Here is a 20,995-nt window from a genome sequence, read left to right on the forward strand (position 1 = left end):
CTCTCTGTAAAAACCCCGGAAAAAGTTACACCTTGGTGAAGGTATGGCGCTATATTTCCAAGTCAGGATGGTGTGTGGCTTGGGAACTTGCAGGTGGTGGTGTTCCCACGCGTCTGCTGCCCTTGTCCTTTTAGGTGGTAGAGGGCGCAGGTTTGGAAGGTGTTGTTGAGGGAGGCGTGGTGAGTTGCTGCAGTGCATCTTGTAGATGGTACACACTGCTGCCACTGTGTGCAGGCAGTGGAGGGAATGAACGTTGTAGGTGGTGGATGGGGTGCCAGTCAAGCAGATTGCTTGGTCTTGGATGGTGTCGATCATTGAGTGCTGTTGGAGCTGCACCCATGCAGGCAAACGGAGAGCACTCCATCACACTCCTGACTTGTGCCTTGTAGATGGCAGACAGGCTTTGGGGAGTTAGGAAGTGAGTTACTCACCGCAGGATTCCTAGCCTCTGACCTGCTGTTGTAGCACAGTATTTATATGGCTACTCCAGTTAAGTTTCTGATGATAGTGGGGGACTCAGTGATCGAAATGCCGTTGAATGTCAAGGGGAGATGGTTAGATTCTCTCTTGTTGGAGATGGTCATTGCCTGGCACTTGTGTGGCACAAATGTTACTTGCCACTTATCAGCCCAAGCCTGGATATTGTCCAGGTCTTGCTGCATTTCTACACGGACTGCTTCAGTATCTGAGGAGTCACGAATGGTGCTGAACATTGTGCAATCAGCGAACATCCCCACTTTATGACCGAAGGAAGGTCATTGATGAAGCAGCTGAAGATGGTTGGGCCTAGGACACTACCCTGAGGAACTCCTGCAGTGATGTCCTGGAGCTCAGATGATTGACCTCCAACAACAACAACCATCTTCCTTTGCGCTAGGTATGACTCCAGCCAGCGGAGGGTTTCCCCTGATTCCCATTGACTTCAGTTTTTCTAGGGCTCCTTGATGCCATACTCGGTCAAATGCTGCATTGATGTCAAGGGCAGTCATTCTCAACTCACCTCTTAAGTTAAACTCTTTTGTCCATGTTTGAACCAAGGCTGTGATGAGGTCAGGAGGTGAGTGGCCCTGGTGGAACCCAAACTGAGTGCCACTGTGCAAGTTATTGATAAGCAAGTGCCGCTTGATAGCGCTGCCAACGACACCTCACATCACTTTACTGATTAGTTTAGTTATACAGCACTGAAACAGACCCTTTGGCCCACCGAGTCTGTGCCAACCAACAACCACCCATTTATACTAATCCTACATTAATCCCATATTCCCTAACACATCCCCACCATTCTCCTACCACCTACCTACACTAGGGGCAATTTATAATGGCCAATTTACCTATCAACCTGCAAGTCTTTGGCTGTGGGAGGAAACTGGAGCACCTGGCAGAAACCCACACGGTCACAGGGAGAACTTGCAAACTCCGCACAGGGAGTACCCAGAACTGAACCCAGGTCGCTGGAGCTGTGAGGCTGCGGTGCTAACCACTGCACCACTGTGCTGCCCAATTGTTGCAATTGATTCAGCCTTATTTTTTTATTTTATTTAGAGATACAGCACTGAAACAGGCCCTTCGGCCCACCGAGTCTGTGCCGACCATCAACCACCCATTTATACTAATCTTACACTAATCCCATATTCCTACCATATCCCCACCTGTCCCTATATTTCCCTACCACCTACCTATACGAGGGGCAATTTATAATGGCCAATTTATCTATCAACCTGCAAGTCTTTTGGTGGTGGGAGGAAACCGGAGCACCCGGCGAAAACCCACGCAGACACAGGGAGAACTTGCAAACTCCGCACAGGCAGTACCCAGAATTGAACCCGGGTCGCTGGAGCTGTGAGGCTGCAGTGCTAACCACTGCACCACTGTGCCGTCTTTTGAACTGATGAGCTGGGCTCCCCTATCATTGAGGATGGGGATATTTGTAGAGCCTCCTCCTCCAGTTAGTTGTTTAATTGTCCACCACCATTCACGACTGGATGTGGCAGGACTGCGGAGCTTAGATCTGATCTATTGGTTGTGGGATCGCTTGTCTATCGCATGAGGTTGACACCTCATTTTGAGGTATGCTTTGTGCTGCTCCTGGCATGCTCTCCTGAACTCTTCATTGAAGTAGGGTTGGTCCCCCAGCTGGATGGTAATGGTAGAGTGGGGGATATGCCAGGCCATGAGATTACAGATTGTGGTTGAGTACAATTATATATATGAATATCCTCAGCAGAAATACAGCTGGAAACAGGAATTCCAAGAAAACATTTTTTCACAGTGCAGACTCCCAGGGCAAGACTTCAATGGTATAAAAATTAAATTGAAAAGAGAAGGTGATGCACACATGTTTTCTTGCTGATCCAACTGTTCCTCAGAAAAGCAAACAACAGAATGGATGTTATTATATTTTCTCCAGAATAAAGTCTCTTTGCTCTTTTACTAGAGATTATTCAAATAACCATAATAGGAAAGATATTTTATATATGAATATTTAACTCCCTATTTAGTGGTCTATAACGTACTCCAGTATATTAACAGATTACCTAATATTTCTTAACTTCACCTGGAAAACTGTAAATAAAAACTTTATATTCCATGGATGAAATTATGCCTTTAATAAAACCACTATTTTTCCATTCTCTCGTGTCTCAATTTTTTTTAAAGTGAGGAATGTTGCATGGGCACAAAAATTTTAAATTGACTGAATGGAGTACATCAAGGAAACCAATGTGAACTAATATTTGGCAAATTTCATTTAAGCGCCTCACTTACTTTTCAGAGAACTTTCATAACTAATTTCAACCTGACTAAAAAAAGTCACAATTTCTGTGAATTTCCAGGTGAAATTATTTACTTGCACTTCTTTCAATTTAGTACACTGCATTTGTTGCTCACTATGCAGTCTGCTCTACATTGTTGAGACTAAACGCAGATTGGGTGACTGTTTTGTTGAGCATAACACCAAGCTTCCAGTTGCCTGACATTTTAATTCTCTGCTCCACTCTTACTGAGCACTCTGTCCTTGGCCTCCTACACTGTTCCAATGAAACGCAACTTAAGCTCAAGGAACAGCATCTCATCTTTCAATAAGGCACTTTACAGCTTCCTGGACTCAACATTGAGCTCATCAATTTCAGATCATAACCTCTGCTCCCATCTTTTTTTTTGTGTTTTTGGATGGCAGCTGTTGGTATTGATTGTGCATTTTCCCATTAATACCTCTTCTAGGCACAAGATTTGTTTCTTTACTTGTCCCATTTTGCCTTGAACTATCAACTCCTCTGTCATTTAATCTCTCCTGTTTTCCACCATATCGCAGACCTTCCCTTCTTTTCATCCCCTCACCCTATTCCATGCCTCTGTGCTTGCTTTAACCTGTTACATCTCTTTTCCCAGTTCTGATGAAAGGTCACAGACCTGAAACATTAACTCTGTTTCTCTCTCCACAGATACTGCCAGACCTGCTATTTCCAGGATTTTCAGTTTGGATTTCCAACAGCTGCAGTATTTTGCTTTTGTATCACAATTTCTGAATCTTATCAACTAGTTATGCCACTGAGTTGATCTAAATAGTTCTGCATTTAAGCCCAAGAGAATAAACTGACAGTAAGATAATCAAATATAACGACAAACTCTTAAAACATTCCCTTATAATTAGATGCTCAAGTAAATTTGGAAATAATTCAAAACTAAAATTGGAGGGAGGGGGATTCGATTCATTATACTGGAATATCTGCAGGACACATGTACAAGTATACACTGGCTTAGATGTTAGAATAGCTTTAGACGTAGCCTTGAAAATATAACTATGAAGAAACAAAATTACAGCTGTCCTGAATATACTTAATTTAGGGCAACATATCCTGGATTTGTTTGCATACTCTGTTTGAAAAGTTGCAACAATTTTAGCTACATAAACAACTCATCACTCCATTTACCTTCTGCGGTCTAAGGCTGAATTGCTGTACTGTACATGTTCAGCTGTGGCAACTACTGACTTCTTATTTATACCACATACTTTCAACACACAGTAAGTGTGTGTATATACTGCACCTAAGAATTTAAGCAAAATATTTAGAAACCCAATTCCTTACATTGTTTCAGGACAAATGTCATTTTTCAAAAAATTACATACATTTTGGAACAAGTATGTACAAGACATTTAAGAATTCTGATACAAAGACCTTCAGCAAAATATATTAAATGTACATTAAACACAAAAACAACTATAGAGAATTATACTTAGCACCTGCAAAAAATTATCAGGCTAATGGAACTCCAAGTGGACAGGCTATGGAGAATCACCCCAATTCCCTCAAAATCATCGGAATAATTAAATTACATGTGGGCTTTTTACATAATTCCCAAAGTATGATTCATATACAAGCTGTATTTTGGAAACAATAATATCATACAACAGCTTTGACAGATTTGAGTACTTTTTTTCTTCTATGGTTTTATTGTTTATTTAAATTAATGCTTACTCCATTTTCCTATTAATTTATAATCAACATGACATAGGAATTGTTGCATTGCCTTCGGATGAAAAGGAATTAAAACAACTGCAGAAATCTTTTACTCAACAGGCTTCACAAATAGTCATTTGGTAGTACCGAACTTAAGTATTGCTGAAAATAGAGACATGTTGTCAAAGCTTTTCGTCTTGCAATCCGTATGAATACCAATGTAAGGGAAAACAACAACTTTATACTTTATACTGTATAAGAGAGTGCTGATTGGTTGGCAAGTGAACGCTGATTGGTAGAGGTGTTGCCATGGAGAATGCACCAGTTTTCAGTGAATGACAGTTAACTGCCAAGCTTTGTTTGAAATTTAAACCAGGTAGCTTGACTCTGATTGGTCAAGGCAAATAGCTCAGGCCCTATTTACACGTATTAATGGGCTCCATCCTGCACTCAAAACCTTTGAAATGGAGCAGTCAAATGATCTCCCTTTCCTTGATGTACTAGTTGAGAAATCTGCTAAGGGGTTCTCTACCACAGTCTACCACAAACCTACCTTCACTGGTCAATACATGCGTTGGGATTCTTACAGTTCCACGTGCTATAAGACTGGTCTTATTGGCAACCTCGTAAATAGGGCCCGAGCCATTTGATCACCATGTAAGCTTGATGCTGAAATAGGGCGAATCAAAGACATCCCGTGTGACAATGATCAGATCATTTTGCGCTGTATATTGCACAAACTTATAAATGGGCCTAAGGCCATCATTTTCACCCTGAAAAGTGCCCAGTCTACCTCAAATTACTCTGGAAGGGTAATGTATCCCAAAAATATGAGCAATAGGTGAAGTTAGCTGTTTCATGCTACTACTATGCAATAGCAACACGTGTGGTGGCCGCGACTAACAGGATGCTGCCGTCAAGCCAAAAAGACGTCCTGCCTATCACACAAATGAGTAATGTAATATATGAATTTCAACTCCAGTGGGATGCTAGGTATATAGGCCATACGTCTCAAAGACTGGCAGATCATATCAAACAGTATGTCCCTTCTATTGTTTGCAACGGGCAAGATACGAGCCGTACTCAACAGCTTGTGCTTGCAAAACTCAAAACACAGTGTCCAACATTCAATGTGATTCCGCGATTGGACAACATTTGCTAAATAATTCACAGTGTGATAAGAATTACGCTGACAACCAATTTAAGATTGTCAGTATGGTTCACAGTGTGGTGCATTTGTGCGTACTGGAAGCTACATATATTATACACAGGGCCCTGTTCTTTGCAGACAGAAAGAACATGTACAAACATTGCGCCTGTTTCAACTAAACAAAATAAGTGGCAAACATTCGCTGGTTCATTCCTCAGGGCAATGCCTTGACCAATCAGAGTAAAGCTGCCTGGTTTAAATTTCAAACAAGCTTGGCAGTTAACTGTCAGTCAAAGTAAACTGGTGCATTCGCCATGGCAATGCCTCTACCAGAGCTCACTTGCCAACCAATTAGCACTCGCTTCTCATACAGGATAACATCGTTGTTTTCCCTTACATTGGTATTCTTGCCGATTGTCCTGATGAGTACAAGATGAAAAACTTCGACAACATGTCGCTATTTTCAGGAATACTCAACAGGCTTTGTTATATCCACAGCATTTGTTATTTTAAGTATAATTATTGATTCAGGCATATATTTACAGTGAATTAAAAATTACACCCATCCATGCTTCTTCTCCTGAAGTGATGTAGCCAGACTGACAGTTCACTTTTTTTTTTAATCCCCAGGACTGCAAATCCACCGTTGGAGTGCAAGTTAATGTTTGTACCCAATATTACTGCCTCACTGCAGGAGCAAACTTTGTGCAAGGGAATACCTGGTCTTGAGATAAATCAGAAATTTCCATTTGGAGCTCAGAGAGCAAAATGGGTAAAGCTCAAGTGTATATTGGAATAGGAGAGGAGGAAAAGTGTCTCTGAACAATGTGCCATTAGCATAAGAAAAATCTCTGAACTGGGGTAGCACATGAAATTGAATTATGGGGAGGAGAAATTAGAAGGGGACAGTGCTTCTGTCAACTGAGATAGAAAATTAGATAGAAAGTATTTCTGAACTGGGGAGAATTAAAATTGGGAAATATCTGTTAATTGGGAGGGGAGCTTGTGAGGAAAAAAAATCTCTGGTGAGAGTTAGAGATATTTAGGAAGGAAGTGAAGCATTTAAAAAGTTCATTGCTGAGATGTAAGCCTTCCTGGCAAGGCTGGAATTTATAGTCCAGCCCTAGCTGCCCTGAGAAAGATGATTGAGTTGCTTGCTAGCCCATTTCAGAGGTGGGACTGGAGCCACATACAGACCAGATCAGGTAAGGATAGAAACCTTCCTTCCTGAAAAACATTTGTGAATCAGTTGGGTTTTTAATGACAAAACTGACATCTTCATGGTCAATTTTACGAAACCAGTTTTTTTATTTGCTGATTTTTTTTTTTACTTGAATTTAATTCTCAAACTGCCATGGTGGGATGTGAACACACATTCTCTGGATTATTAGTGAGGTAACATTACCATTATGCTACTGTACCATTGGCCTGGGAGAAAAGGGGGCTAAAGAGCAAGAATGCCTCTATCAAAGGTGAGAGCACCTCTGTGAAGGGGGGATAAAGATAGTGACCACTGAGGTAGCTTTCAGTGAAGTAATAGCTTGGTTGTTCTGCTGAATATTGATACACGCAAATTAAGAAAAAAAAAACTTACATTTATATTGCCCCTTTCGCATCCTAGGGATGGTGCAAAATATTTTTACAGGCTTACTTTTTGAAGTGAATGTCACCATCAATGTGGGCAAACATACCAGCCAATTAGCACAAAAAGTTCCACAAAAACTAATGAGATACGTGGCAAGTTAATTTGTTTTGGTAACATTAGAGTCATAGTCATACAGCATAGAAACAGGCCCTTCGGCCAACCGCGTCCATGCCGACCATAATGCCTATCTATACTAATCCCACCTGCCTGCATTAATTCCATATCCCTCTATGCCTTGCTCATTCAAGTACCTGTCCAGATGCCTCTTAAATGTTGCTCCTGTTCCTGCCTTCACCACCTTCTCTGGCAGCTCATTCCAGATACCCACTATGCTTTGTGTGAAAAATTTACCCCTTTGATGCCCTTTAAACCTTCTCCCTCTCACCTTAAATCTATGCCCTCCAGTTTTAGTCACCCCTACCATGGGAAACAGACTCTGGCTATCTACCCTACCTATGCCTCTCATAATTTTATATACCTCAATCATGTCCCCTCTCAGCCCCCCTCGCTCCATGGAAAACAGACCCAGCCTATCCAATCTCTCTTTATAACTCAAGCCCTCCAAACCAGGCAACATTAGTTGAGGGATAAATGTTGATCTGTTGAAACATTCTTCAAACAAGATTAAAAGTAAATTGCGACATAAAATTTAACCAAAATATATACATTTTAGTGTAAAAATTCAACAGTTGGTACAATTCTAAATTTGCTACTTATAGCCTGTTCCCTAACTCAGCTTTAAAACAAAGTTGTTTAAAACAATGTAACATTCTGGTTTTTGCTGGAATGATGAATTACTGTCAGAGATTTGCAGTTATTTTTAGTGAAGTATTTGCGTGCAATCTAATCAGATGGCTTAAAAGGCCAGTCTTGGTTCAAAAGTTGATGTAGGATGAGTCTGAACAAAAGTTGTTTAAGATATAAATGTAGCTTTTTTGTCTATGAGTAAATTAAATAAGGAAATGGCTAATTGCTGCTTGAGGGCACACAGGAGATGACGTGACAGCATTAGTTAAAACAGAATTGTTAAAAAGCAATTGGGCTTCAGGCCCAGTTCCATATACAGAAGAGGGCAATTTGAATGTCAGCAATGCTATTTTAAAAGTAACTTGCAAACAGTGAGAAAATGCATTGGTAAATAAATACACCACATGATGTGATGAACTGTACAGACCAGGAAGGTCCCATTTTCAATCTCTCGTGTGTCTGCTGAATTAGCTGACTTCCCAACTTTCAGTCACCACTGAATTTTGCTGAAACTCTCCTTCTGTAGAAATTCTTGATATGAGAAACTCAGGCGTACCTTGCATCCAAAATGTCATTGTTTTGAAATATTTAAGTAATATGAAGTATTATTACGGTTCCAATATTTCACATTAGTTATATTGAGATCTGATTTCCTTCGACATCAAAATTTGCTATAAACATTTTTTGATCTGGGTGATCCTTATTAACAACAAATTCATACCCCATCAATGGAACTCTGAGCAAATTGATTCCAAGTTTGCTTCAAGTTTGGAGAGTCTATTCAGACGAGAACCTCTGAAACCCAATATGAGATTGAGGGGATTCATTCGGTGGTCACAATGTAGGATGCACAAAACAGTTTTTTTAATCAGTACAATTATTTCTAACTGTATTCCCAGGCGGGACAACCAATTAGGGAATGATATTTTCATTTTAAAGATGTTTCTCTTCGTGACCCTATTCGGCATTGCCCTTTGGGACCCAAGTTGCAGGAAACCACATTTATACTACAGTTTGAGATCTATAGTTTGGATCTGAAACCACCAGTTTAGTCTAGATATCACTGATCTGCCCTCAACCTGGTTTACAAAAATAAGAACATAAGAAATAGGAGCAGGAATAGTCCATAAAGCCCCTTGAGCCTGCTCTGTCATTCAATAAGATTAAGGCTGATCTTCTACCTCAACTTCTTTAAAATTCATTTTTGGGATGTGGGCATTGCTGGCTAGGCTAGCATTTATTGCCCATACCTAATTGGCCTTGAGAAGGTGCTGGTGAGCTGCCTTCTTGAACATCTGCAGTCCTCGGAGTGTAGGTACACCAATGGTGCGATTAGGAAGAAAGTTTCAGGATTTTGAGCAAGTGACAGTTACGGAATGGCGATATAGTTCCAAGACAGCTTGGCGTGTAGCAGGTAGTGGTGTTCTCATGTATCTGTTGCCCTTGTTCTTCTAGGTGGTAGAGGTCACAGGTTTGGAAAGTGCTATTAAACTCCAATTTCCCCATATCCCTTGATTCTCTTAGTATCCAAAAATCTATTGTTCTCAGTTTTGAATATACATTTGAATGACTGAGCATCCCGTTCTGGGGATAGAAAATTCCAAAGGATCCTAACCCTTTGAGTGAAGAAATTTCTTCTCATCTCAGTCCTAAATGCCTGAACCCTTATCCTGAGTCTATGACCCCGCGTTCTAGACTCTCCAGGCACTCTCAGGGGAAACAGCCTCTCAGCAACTACCCTGTCAATCCCTCTATGAATTTTATACATTTCAATGAGACCACCTCTCATTCTTTTAAACTCCAGAGAATATTGGTCCATTCTATTCAATCCCCTCATAGGACAGTCCTCCACTCCCAGGAATCCCACTCCCAGGAATCAATCTAGCAAACCTTCGTTGCACTCCCTCGAAGCCAAGTATATCCTTCCTTAGGTAAGATGACCAAAATTGTACACAGAACTCCAGATATAGGGCTGAATTTTAATCCCACACCATGGCGGCACGCTTTGAACTCGGCAGCCTTCCGACACGGAAGTGCTGCCGAAGACCCCCCGCCATATTACACGCGGGGGCTAATTTAAATAGAGGGGGCGGAGCGGCTGCCCCCGATGATGTAGAGGGGGCATCCGCCGCATCCCCGGCAACGCATCCAGCACCACCACACAGGCACAATTTTTAAAGGTCTTTAAGCCCTTAGCAGAGATTTTAATTTTAAAGGGACCAGCACTTTAACTTTCAATAGAACAGTATAATTAACTACTTCCACCCCACCCCCATGGTCACACAATAAATTTATTTCCCTCTTCCCACCACCCCCCACCCCCCCCCCCCAAAAAGCCATTCTTGACAGTCCTGACCTTTAAACCCCAAACTTTGCAGTCTTTGCCATTCAACCCCTTCTCACCATTCCCACAATGAATAAAAAATGTTTTCCCTGCTCTTCCACCCCTCCCACCCCGAAAATTTTATTCCTCCCCCTCCCCACCAGGTTCTCACCTCAGCACTCCATATGGGGTTCCAAAGGCATGCCCAGTACGAACGACAGCTGTAAAATTGTTGTGGGATGGCTGCTGCCTACAGGTATGTTCATTTGCATTCTTCGTTAATTTGAATATTAAGGTGAAGAGCCCGCCACCAGGTGGCGGGGAGGGGGGGTGGTGGGGGCTGCACTGAGGTCCCCCTGCCACCGGTAATATGCGGCGGGCCCTTCACGACGTTGCAGGTCGAGGCGGGCCTCTCTCCGCTGAATTTCAGCCCATAGTCTTACCAACGCCCTATATAATAGGGCGGCACAGTGGCGCAGTGGTTAGCACCGCAGCCTCACAGCTCCAGGGACCCGGGTTCGATTCCAGGTACTGCCTGTGTGGAGTTTGCAAGTTCTCCCTGTGTCTGCGTGGGTTTTCTCCGGGTGCTCCGGTTTCCTCCCACAAGCCAAAAAGACTTGCAGGTTGATAGGTAAATTGGCCATTATAAATTGTCACTAGTATAGGTAGGTGGTAGGGAAATATAGGAACAGGTGGGGATGTTTGGTAGGAATATGGGATTAGTGTAGGATTAGTATAAATGGGTGGTTGATGTTCGGCACAGACTCGGTGGGCCGAAGGGCCTGTTTCAGTGCTGTATCTCTAATCTAATCTAAAAAAATAATTATAGCAATACTTCATTTCTCATACTCCAACCCCCTTGTAATAAAGGCTAACCTACCATTTGCCTTCCTAACTGATTGCTGTACCAGCATGTTAACTTTGTGATTCATGTACAAGGACACCCACGACCCTCTGAATATCAACATTGTCCAGTCTCTGACCATTTAAAAAAATATTGGGCTTTTCTATTCTTATCAAAGTGGATAACTTCACATTTCCCCACATTATACTCCACCTACCATCTTCTTGCCCACTCACTTAAACTGTCTATATGCCTCTTTGCATTGACACAGCTTACTTTCCCCACCGAGCATTGTATCTTCAGTAAAGTTGGATGCATTAGACTCCTACCCCTATCCAAGTCATTGATATAGATGGCAAATAGCAGAGGTCCAAGCACTAACTCTTGTGATACCCTACTAGTTACAATCTGCCAACCCAAAAATTATTCCTACGCTGGGTAAATGACAGAAAACAATCCTCAATCCAAGCTTCTTTGGCCTCCTTATCTCGAGAGACAATGGATACGCGCCTGGAGGTGATCAGTGGTTTGTGAAGCAGCGCCTGGAGTGGCTATAAAGGAAAAATTCTAAAGTGACAGGCTCTTCCACAGGTGCTGCAGAGAAATTTGTTTGTCGGGGCTGTTGCACAGTTGGTTCTCCCCTTGCGCCTCTGTCTTTTTTCCTGCCAACTACTAAGTCTCTTCGACTCGCCACATTTTAGCCCCGTCTTTATGGCTGCCCGCCAGCTCTGGAGAACGCTGGCAACTGACTTCCACGACTTGTGATCAATGTCACAGGATTTCATGCCGCGTTTGCAGACGTCTTTAAAGCGGAGACATGGATGGCCGGTGGGTCTGATACCAGTGGCGAGCTCGCTGTACAATGTGTCTTTGGGGATCCTGCCATCTTCCATGCGGCTCACATGGCCAAGCCATCTCAAGCGCCGCTGACTCAGTAGTGTGTACAAGCTGGGGATGTTGGCCGCCTCGAAGAACTCTGTGTTGGAGATATGGTCCTGCCACCTGATGCCAAGTAATCTCCGGAGGCAGCAAAGATGGAATGAATTGAGACGTCGCTCTTGGCTGACATACGTTGTCCAGGCCTCGCTGCCATAGAGCAAGGTACTGAGGACACAGGCCTGATACACTCGGACTTTTGTGTTCCGTGACAGTGCGCCATTTTCCCACACTCTCTTGGCCAGTCTGGACATAGCAGTGGAAGCCTTTCCCATGCGCTTGTTGATTTCTGCATCTAGAGACAGGTTACTGGTGATAGTTGAGCCTAGGTAGGTGAACTCTTGAACCACTTCCAGAACGTGGTCGCCAATATTGATGGATGGAGCATTTCTGACGTCCTGCCCCATGATGTTCGTTTTCTTGAGGCTGATGGTTAGGCCAAATTCATTGCAGGCAGCTGCAAACCTGTCGATGAGACTCTGCAGACACTCTTCAGTGTGAGATGTTAAAGCAGCATCGTCAGCAAAGAGGAGTTCCCTGATGAGGACTTTCCGTACTTTGGATTTCGCTCTTAGACGGGCAAGGTTGAACAACCTGCCACCTGATCTTGTGTGGAGGAAAATTCCTTCTTCAGAGGACTTGAACGCATGTGAAAGCAGCAGGAAGAAGAAAATCCCAAAAAGTGTGGGTACGAGAACACAGCCCTGTTTCACGCCACTCTGGATAGGAAAGGACTCTGATGAGGAGCCACCATGTTGAATTGTGCCTTTCATATTGTCATGGAATGAGGTGATGATACTTAGTAGCTTTGGTGGGCATCCAATCTTTTGTAGTAGTCTGAAGAGACCACGTCTGCTGACTAGGTCAAAGGCTTTGGTGAGATCAATGAAAGCAATGTAGAGGAGCATCTGTTGTTCACGGCATTTCTCCTGTATCTGACAAAGGGAGAACAGCATGTCAACGGTCGATCTCTCTGCACGAAAGCCACACTGTGCCTCAGGGTAGACGCGCTCGGCCAGCTTCTGGAGCCTGTTCAGAGCGACTCGAGCAAAGACTTTCCCCACTATGCTGAGCAGGGAGATTCCACAGTCGTTGTTGCAGTCACCGCGGTCACCCTTGTTCTTATAGAGGGTGATGATATTAGCATTGTGCATGTCCTGTGGTACTGCTCCCTCGTCCCAGCACAGGCATAGCAGTTCATGTAGTGCTGAGAGTATAGCAGGCTTGGCACTCTTGATTATTTCAAGGGTAATGCTGTCCTTCCCAGGGGTTTTTCCGCTGGCTAGAGAATCAATGGCATCACCGAGTTCCGATTTGGTTGGCTGTACGTCCAGCTCAACCATAACTGGTAGAGGCTGGGCTGCATTGAGGGCAGTCTCAGTGACAGCATTCTCCCTGGAGTACAGTTCTGGGTAGCGCTCAACCCAGCGGTCCATTTGTTTGTAATTACTCGCAATCCTATGAACCCCAACCTTGCGTAACGCCGTTTTGTGGCACCTTATCAAATGCTTTCAGAAAAACTAAATATACATCCACCGGTTTCCTCTTCATCTACCCTGCTAGTTACACCTTCCAATAGATTTGTCAAATGTAACTTCCCTTTCATAAAACAGTGTTGAATCTGCCTGATGTTACAAAAGTGCTTCCATTTTTAAAAAATACCTTTTTTTTTAAAAGGACTGGTGTTAAAAATTGAAAAGATTCCATGGATGTGTTTTTTTTTATTATGCTCACCGAAAGGATACTTGAGATGCTATTTGAAAAACACCTGTGCTGGAAGTCATGAGCTTTGGACTCCGTAAACAGCAGAACCCTTGGTGACCTGGGGAAAAATGGTTACAGAGAAGACACCCGTCAAGGTTTATGGAGGTCAACTCTGTTTGGGGTTTGGTCATTGGACCATTTACCTTCCTAATTGATTGCTAAACCTGCATGTTACAAGGACACCTCTGATTACCAACATTTCCCAGTCTCTCACTATTTAAAACATATTTGGCTTTTCTATTCTTATCAAAGATTAGTTGTGGTGTGAACTGCTTGAAGACAGTGGTTTTTCCTGTAAAGGAATAAAAACACCCAACTCCCCTCTTTCTCTACCTCATTGAAGAAATCCTGCAAAGATCCAGTGTGGCAGAGCTAAAATCCCTGGTGCTGCATAGCTCCTGAGAAGCTGAAAAAAATCCTGCAATTCAAGAGTGTGCTGGCGGATAAACTCTGATGCCACATTTCTCCTGGAAAGCTTACTCGGATAATTCTCAATCTCCAGACCAGACTGCTTCTGAAACGATTCCAGTGACCCACCTCACTATACCCGGATGCCAGACCAAAATAGGGACAATGACTTCCTTCCATATCTTTTTTTCATCAAAAATTAGCGAATATTTGGCCAAAGTAGTTTTTTTTGTAACAGACCTCTGCAGAGGGAACTGCTGTATTTTTTCCAGTGTGTAATTGGGGAATTTAAAAAGGGAACTTGCATATTTCAATCTGTGTTAATGCTTTGCTGCATTACTGGTTAAGTCTGGTTTCATAATAAACTAATAATTTTGTTGCTTATTAAAGAAACCTGGTTGATGTATTTTATTCTGGGATTAAAAAACTGTATCAGTAACTGGGTAAATATATATTAAATATATGTTGTGAACTATGGAGAAGTGGAACTAGAAAAGACAGTGCACTCCTCCCACCTCAGTCGTAACACTAATCATAGTGATTTTCTAAGTACACTATTAACATGTCCCTAAAAAAAATTCTAGCATTTTTCTGATGACTGATGTCAGACTAGCTGGCCTACAGTTCCCTTCTTAGTTGCTCCCTCCTTTCTTGAATAGCAGGGTTACACTTCCTACCTTCCAACCCACAGAGACCATTCTGGAATCTAGGAAATTCTGAAAAATCAAAACTAATGCATCCACCATCTCTGCAGCCAGCTCTTTTAAAACCATAGGATGTAGGCATCTGGTCCTGGGACCTGTTGGCTTTTAGTCCTATTAATTTCTCCAGTGCTTTTTCTTTACTAATATTAATTACTTTAAGTGCCTCACTCTCAGTAGACCCTTCGTTACCCATTAATTCTGGCATATTTCTCCTGTCTCTATCTCTAATTTTACTTTCTCTAATCTCTTTCTTTTTACATACTTGTAGAAGCTCATACAATCTGTTCTTATTTTCCTTGCTAGTTTACTGTCATATTCTATTTTACCCCCGCTATCAATTTCTTGGTCATCCTTTGCTGATTTCTAAAACCCTCACAATCTTCAGGCTTACTACTCTTTTTTAAACATTATAAGCCTCTTCTTTTAATCTAATATGATCGCTAACTTCTCTAGTTAGCCACAGTTGGATCACTTTTCCCGTGGAGTTTTTAAATTCCTCAAGGGAATGCAAGTTCATTGAGAATTATGATTTATTTAAATGTTCAGTATTGTTTATCTGTTATATCTTTTAATCTAATCTCGCAATCTACCATAGCCAATTCGTCCTCATACCTAGGTAATTGGCTTTTTAAAAAAAAAATTTACAACCATAGTTTCAGACTTAACCACATCATTCTCAAATTCATTATGAAATATGATCAGTTTTCCCAATGCATCCCTTACACTAAGATTACTAATTAACACTGTCTCATTACACAGTACTAGATTTAAATTAACCTGTTCCCTAGCTGGTTTCTGAGCATATTATTCCAGTAAATTGTCTCAAATGCATTCGATAAACTGATCCTCTAAACTACCCTATCATTGCTCTTAAGTGGCAACCATTTTCCAGTAACATTAAAAATGATGTGTAAATGCACTGCAAGACAATTATTTTGCTTGTCTCCATAACTTTACATTAATGGCTAGTCTACTGAAAGAAACACTCAAAACTACATTTCATATTCTTTTGTATTGTTTAATGGAAATTAGAGCAAAAGCAGCTCTGATGAAACTTGGTGGGGAATATGAGACCATTCTTTAATTAAAATATAAATATGGGATTAAAATTGACATTACTACCAAAAGAAAAGAAAAACAAGACTGAAAATTTAAATAATGGAATGTACTAATGTGGTTAGTTAAAAAAAGTCATCTTGCTTTCCTCCAAGCTGTTCCAACAAGAAGATTGTCCTTTGGTCTGAAAGCCATATTTGAATGTGCTTTATATAGATAACTGGATTTTGGCTTCTCTTTCATCTTGCAAGTTAATTTTTTAGTGGTATCTTCTAAGCATGGCACAGGTATGGGCTTCCACGGAATTGGATTGTAGTAGCTTGGAGCCGGATAAGAACTTCCATCATAGTATCCTGTAATATATTAATTACATAATAAACATAACAGACTTGTATTGTTCAAAAAGATACCACTCAAAATAGTTGATACATAAAGGAATTTTGTCTCAAGACAACCCCGTCTACGCAATTCAAAGAAAAATACACGTGAAGCAGTGGGTTATTTAATCTTTCCAAGATTGATGCAGCAGTACTGTAATCAAATAACGAGCAGTAAATACGTACAGAAGTTTCATTACTCTCTTCAAAAACTATATCAATATAGTTCACTGAAAACTACTGAAAAAAGCTATGCTTCCTTTCAGAAATGAAAAGAAACACAAGTCTGTGAGTTGAAGCTTTGTTGTATTGTCATGGAGTGTTAGATTTGTATTCTTTTCACACAGTTCTCCAAAAGTTTTCAATTTCAGTAAGCTGTCATGGAGACACAGAGTGGAGACTAAGGTGCTTCACTATAGGAAAGGAAAAAGCCATTTAGAATAGAAAGGGTCTATTGTACATAAACAGAAGTATTTGTTTCACACAGCCAAAATTTGAAAGAAACCCCCCCCCACCATATATGGTAAAAACTGGAAAGCCCTCTGTAAAATGCAAAATGAAGTCAACTGACAAAGGAAAGCTAAACCTTCTGCACATCTTCACAAACATTGTCAGAAGCTGGAACACATTTGTCAAACTGGAGTGCGATAAACAGGAGACTGTTCTGTTTGTTATCAACCAAACAAGCAATGACAGCACTCAGCTGCACCAAAGCACTGCCATAGGGCAGGCTTACTGCCACACAGCACAACAGCAAACAGCAATGTGCAATCAAAACCAGCTGCGAAAAACCGATTGAAACAAAGGCTGCTGATAAGACATCAGGAGATAATACACAGAAAGAACAAACTGAAATCTCTAATGTTTTTATGGAAGCTATTTGCAAACATCTTGGTGTCCAAAAGGCAGCTGCCTGAAATTTGATATGCCCGAGAAGCACAAAGTTAAGGAAGGTCAAAAAGAACGGAAGGTGGGATCTTTTGTGCTGTTTGAGCATGCTGTTTGAGCAGCAATGGAGCTTATCAGCCGACTCCTCAAAGAAAAATGGGAAAGTATTTTTTCTTCACTAGGTTAAATCAGTGGTTAGGATTGAGATCACATAAATGGAGCACTTTTTCAAATAAATATCAAGAAACAATATTGGACCACACTTCCATCAGCAGTTCCAGATCATGCAACTAGTTTCAAATTAATTTTTATTGAACATTCGGCATGGTATCACACTATTATTTACCTTTGAGTTTTGCAGATAAACATGTATATAAACAAACAATATTTATGAAAATATATAAAAGATACAGAATTCCTTTGTAGCCACAAATCAAACAACTTCCAACTTTACTTCTGGCCCAATATACACAACAGGATCCAACCGGCTGTTGCTGCCAGTCATGAGACTCCCATGAGCATAACCATGCAAAAAAGAAATAAGTGACCATATTTCCACTTATTATGTAGATAACACACATGGAAATGTGTTGCAAGGTAGAAATGTGTCTCAAGGTTAAAACATTCAAGCTCCATTAAGTTCACTCTGTCTGGTGAGTTATCTCAATCTTCCAACCTAAAACAATCTTGTAGCATATTCCAGACTCTTAATTGCCTACTTAATTTGTAATGTAATCAAAAAGAGTAAAAATTTACAAAATAGAGACAGCCTTTTGGAATAACAAACTCTGAATACAACAATTTACATTTTACATCTGTTTTCCAGTGCTAAAAATTTTAATACATAGTTTAATTTGACTCTCATAAGTGCAATGTATGTTTCAATGCAGGGAAAGTTAGGGCAACATTTAATTTAACTAAGTTTAGAAAAGTGGCACCAACCTGTGAGTTTACCATTGGCATAACCAAAGCTGCTTGCAACAGTCCGAGGTCTGGCTTTGACTTTTTCTAACCACTCTTGGTAAACCTGGTCTGCCTTCTCCTTCCTTTCTTGTGTTTCAGCTGTTCTTTTTTCTTCTTCATCCTGAAGATATAAGACAAAATAAATATTTGCAATATCACAGGGCGAGAGGGGGAGAGGGGGGGCGCGGAGAGGGGGGGAGAGGGGAGAGGGGGGAGGCGAGGGGGGGAGGGGGGAGGCGAGGGGGGAGGCGAGGGGGGGAGGGGGGAGGCGAGGGGGGGAGGGGGGGGCGAGGGGGGGAGGGGGGGGCGAGGGCGGGAGGGGGGGGCGAGGGCGGGAGGGGGGGGCGAGGGCGGGAGGGGGGGGCGAGGGGGAGAGGGGGGGGCGAGAGGGGGGGGGCGAGAGGGGGGGGCGAGAGGGGGGGGCGAGAGGGGGGGGCGAGAGGGGGGGCGAGAGGGGGGGGCGAGAGGGGGGGGCGAGAGGGGGGGCGAGAGGGGGGGGCGAGAGGGGGGGGCGAGAGGGGGGGGCGAGAGGGGGGGGCGAGAGGGGGGGGCGAGAGGGGGGGGCGAGAGGGGGGGGCGAGAGGGGGGGGCGAGAGGGGGGGGCGAGAGGGGGGGGCGAGAGGGGGGGGCGAGAGGGGGGGGCGAGAGGGGGGGGCGAGAGGGGGGGGCGAGAGGGGGGGGCGAGAGGGGGGGGCGAGAGGGGGGGGCGAGAGGGGGGGGCGAGAGGGGGGGGCGAGAGGGGGGGGCGAGAGGGGGGGGCGAGAGGGGGGGGCGAGAGGGGGGGGCGAGAGGGGGGGGCGAGAGGGGGGGGCGAGAGGGGGGGGCGAGAGGGGGGGGCGAGAGGGGGGGGCGCGGGCGAGAGGGGGGGGCGCGGGCGAGAGGGGGGGGCGCGGGCGAGAGGGGGGGGCGCGGGCGAGAGGGGGGGGCGCGGGCGAGAGGGGGGGGCGCGGGCGAGAGGGGGGGGCGCGGGCGAGAGGGGGGGGCGCGGGCGAGAGGGGGGGGCGCGGGCGAGAGGGGGGGGCGCGGGCGAGAGGGGGGGGCGCGGGCGAGAGGGGGGGGCGCGGGCGAGAGGGGGGGGCGCGGGCGAGAGGGGGGGGCGCGGGCGAGAGGGGGGGGCGCGGGCGAGAGGGGGGGGCGCGGGCGAGAGGGGGGGGCGCGGGCGAGAGGGGGGGGCGCGGGCGAGAGGGGGGGGCGCGGGCGAGAGGGGGGGGCGCGGGCGAGAGGGGGGGGCGCGGGCGAGAGGGGGGGGCGCGGGCGAGAGGGGGGGGCGCGGGCGAGAGGGGGGGGCGCGGGCGAGAGGGGGGGGGCGAGAGGGGGGGGGCGAGAGGGGGGGGGCGAGAGGGGGGGGGCGAGAGGGGGGGGCGAGAGGGGGGGGCGAGAGGGGGGGGCGAGAGGGGGGGGCGAGAGGGGGGGGCGAGAGGGGGGGGCGAGAGGGGGGGGCGAGAGGGGGGGGCGAGAGGGGGGGGCGAGAGGGGGGGGCGAGAGGGGGGGGCGAGAGGGGGGGGCGAGAGGGGGGGGCGAGAGGGGGGGGCGAGAGGGGGGGCGAGAGGGGGGGGCGAGGGCGAGAGGGGGGGGCGAGGGCGAGAGGGGGGGGCGAGGGCGAGAGGGGGGGGCGAGGGCGAGAGGGGGGGGCGAGGGCGAGAGGGGGGGGCGAGGGCGAGAGGGGGGGGCGAGGGCGAGGGGGGGGGCGAGGGCGAGAGGGGGGGGCGAGGGCGAGAGGGGGGGGCGAGGGCGAGAGGGGGGGGCGAGGGCGAGAGGGGGGGGCGAGGGCGAGAGGGGGGGGCGAGGGCGAGAGGGGGGGGGCGAGGGCGAGAGGGGGGGGCGAGGGCGAGAGGGGGGGGCGAGGGCGAGAGGGGGGGGCGAGGGCGAGAGGGGGGGGCGAGGGCGAGAGGGGGGGGCGAGGGCGAGAGGGGGGGGCGAGGGCGAGAGGGGGGGGCGAGGGCGAGAGGGGGGGGCGAGGGCGAGAGGGGGGGGCGAGGGCGAGAGGGGGGGGCGAGGGCGAGAGGGGGGGGCGAGGGCGAGAGGGGGGGGCGAGGGCGAGAGGGGGGGGCGAGGGCGAGAGGGGGGGGCGAGGGCGAGAGGGGGGGGCGAGGGCGAGAGGGGGGGGCGAGGGCGAGAGGGGGGGGCGAGGGCGAGAGGGGGGGGCGAGGGCGAGAGGGGGGGCGAGGGCGAGAGGGGGGGCGAGGGCGAGAGGGGGGGCGAGGGCGAGAGGGGGGGGCGAGGGCGAGAGGGGGGGGCGAGGGCGAGAGGGGGGGGCGAGGGCGAGAGGGGGGGGCGAGGGCGAGAGGGGGGGGGCGAGGGCGAGAGGGGGGGGCGAGGGCGAGAGGGGGGGGCGAGGGCGAGAGGGGGGGGCGAGGGCGAGAGGGGGCGAGGGCGAGAGGGGGCGAGGGAAAAGACCGAGAGAGAGGGAGAGAGGGAGAGGGAGAGAGAAAAGTAGGGACCGCACTCGGGTCTTCTCTGTGCAGCGTCCAGCTGCTTGTCTCCCTTCCACAGAGAAAACACCAGATAAGCACACCGTGGATGGGTCTCTTACATGACCATCAGCCAGTGATGCAAGCATTCTGGTTACTCGTGTGTATTCCCTCTTGCAAATTATCAGTCCACGTCTCGGAATTCCCTCCTCACAACTAGGGTCCCATTGTTCACGTGATTAGGTTTGAGTGGTTCGTCTCTGCCAGTTGAACATTCAGGTAATGGCCTTGACGCTTTGTTAATGGGAACAGGATAGGTGGG

General features: G+C 46.1%; 1 protein-coding gene across 3 annotated transcripts in view; it reads right to left on the reverse strand.

Annotated features, from left to right (window-relative positions):
* Nucleotides 1-15,975: 15,975 nt before the first annotated feature.
* Nucleotides 15,976-20,995, reverse strand: part of LOC137377329 (coiled-coil domain-containing protein 34-like) — a 51,536-nt gene continuing 46,516 nt past the window's right edge. For all 3 annotated transcript variants that reach the window (XM_068046906.1, XM_068046904.1, XM_068046905.1), the window contains 2 exons: nt 18,242-18,383; nt 15,976-16,387 (listed from right to left, as the gene is read on the reverse strand). In XM_068046906.1, coding sequence (XP_067903007.1) covers nt 16,170-16,387; nt 18,242-18,383 — 360 coding nt within the window. In that variant the 3' untranslated portion in view covers nt 15,976-16,169. The remainder of the gene's footprint in view (nt 16,388-18,241; nt 18,384-20,995) is intronic.

The sequence above is a fragment of the Heterodontus francisci genome, chromosome 14 (genome assembly GCF_036365525.1).
Source record: "Heterodontus francisci isolate sHetFra1 chromosome 14, sHetFra1.hap1, whole genome shotgun sequence".
In the NCBI taxonomy this organism is placed as follows: Eukaryota; Metazoa; Chordata; class Chondrichthyes; order Heterodontiformes; family Heterodontidae; genus Heterodontus; species Heterodontus francisci.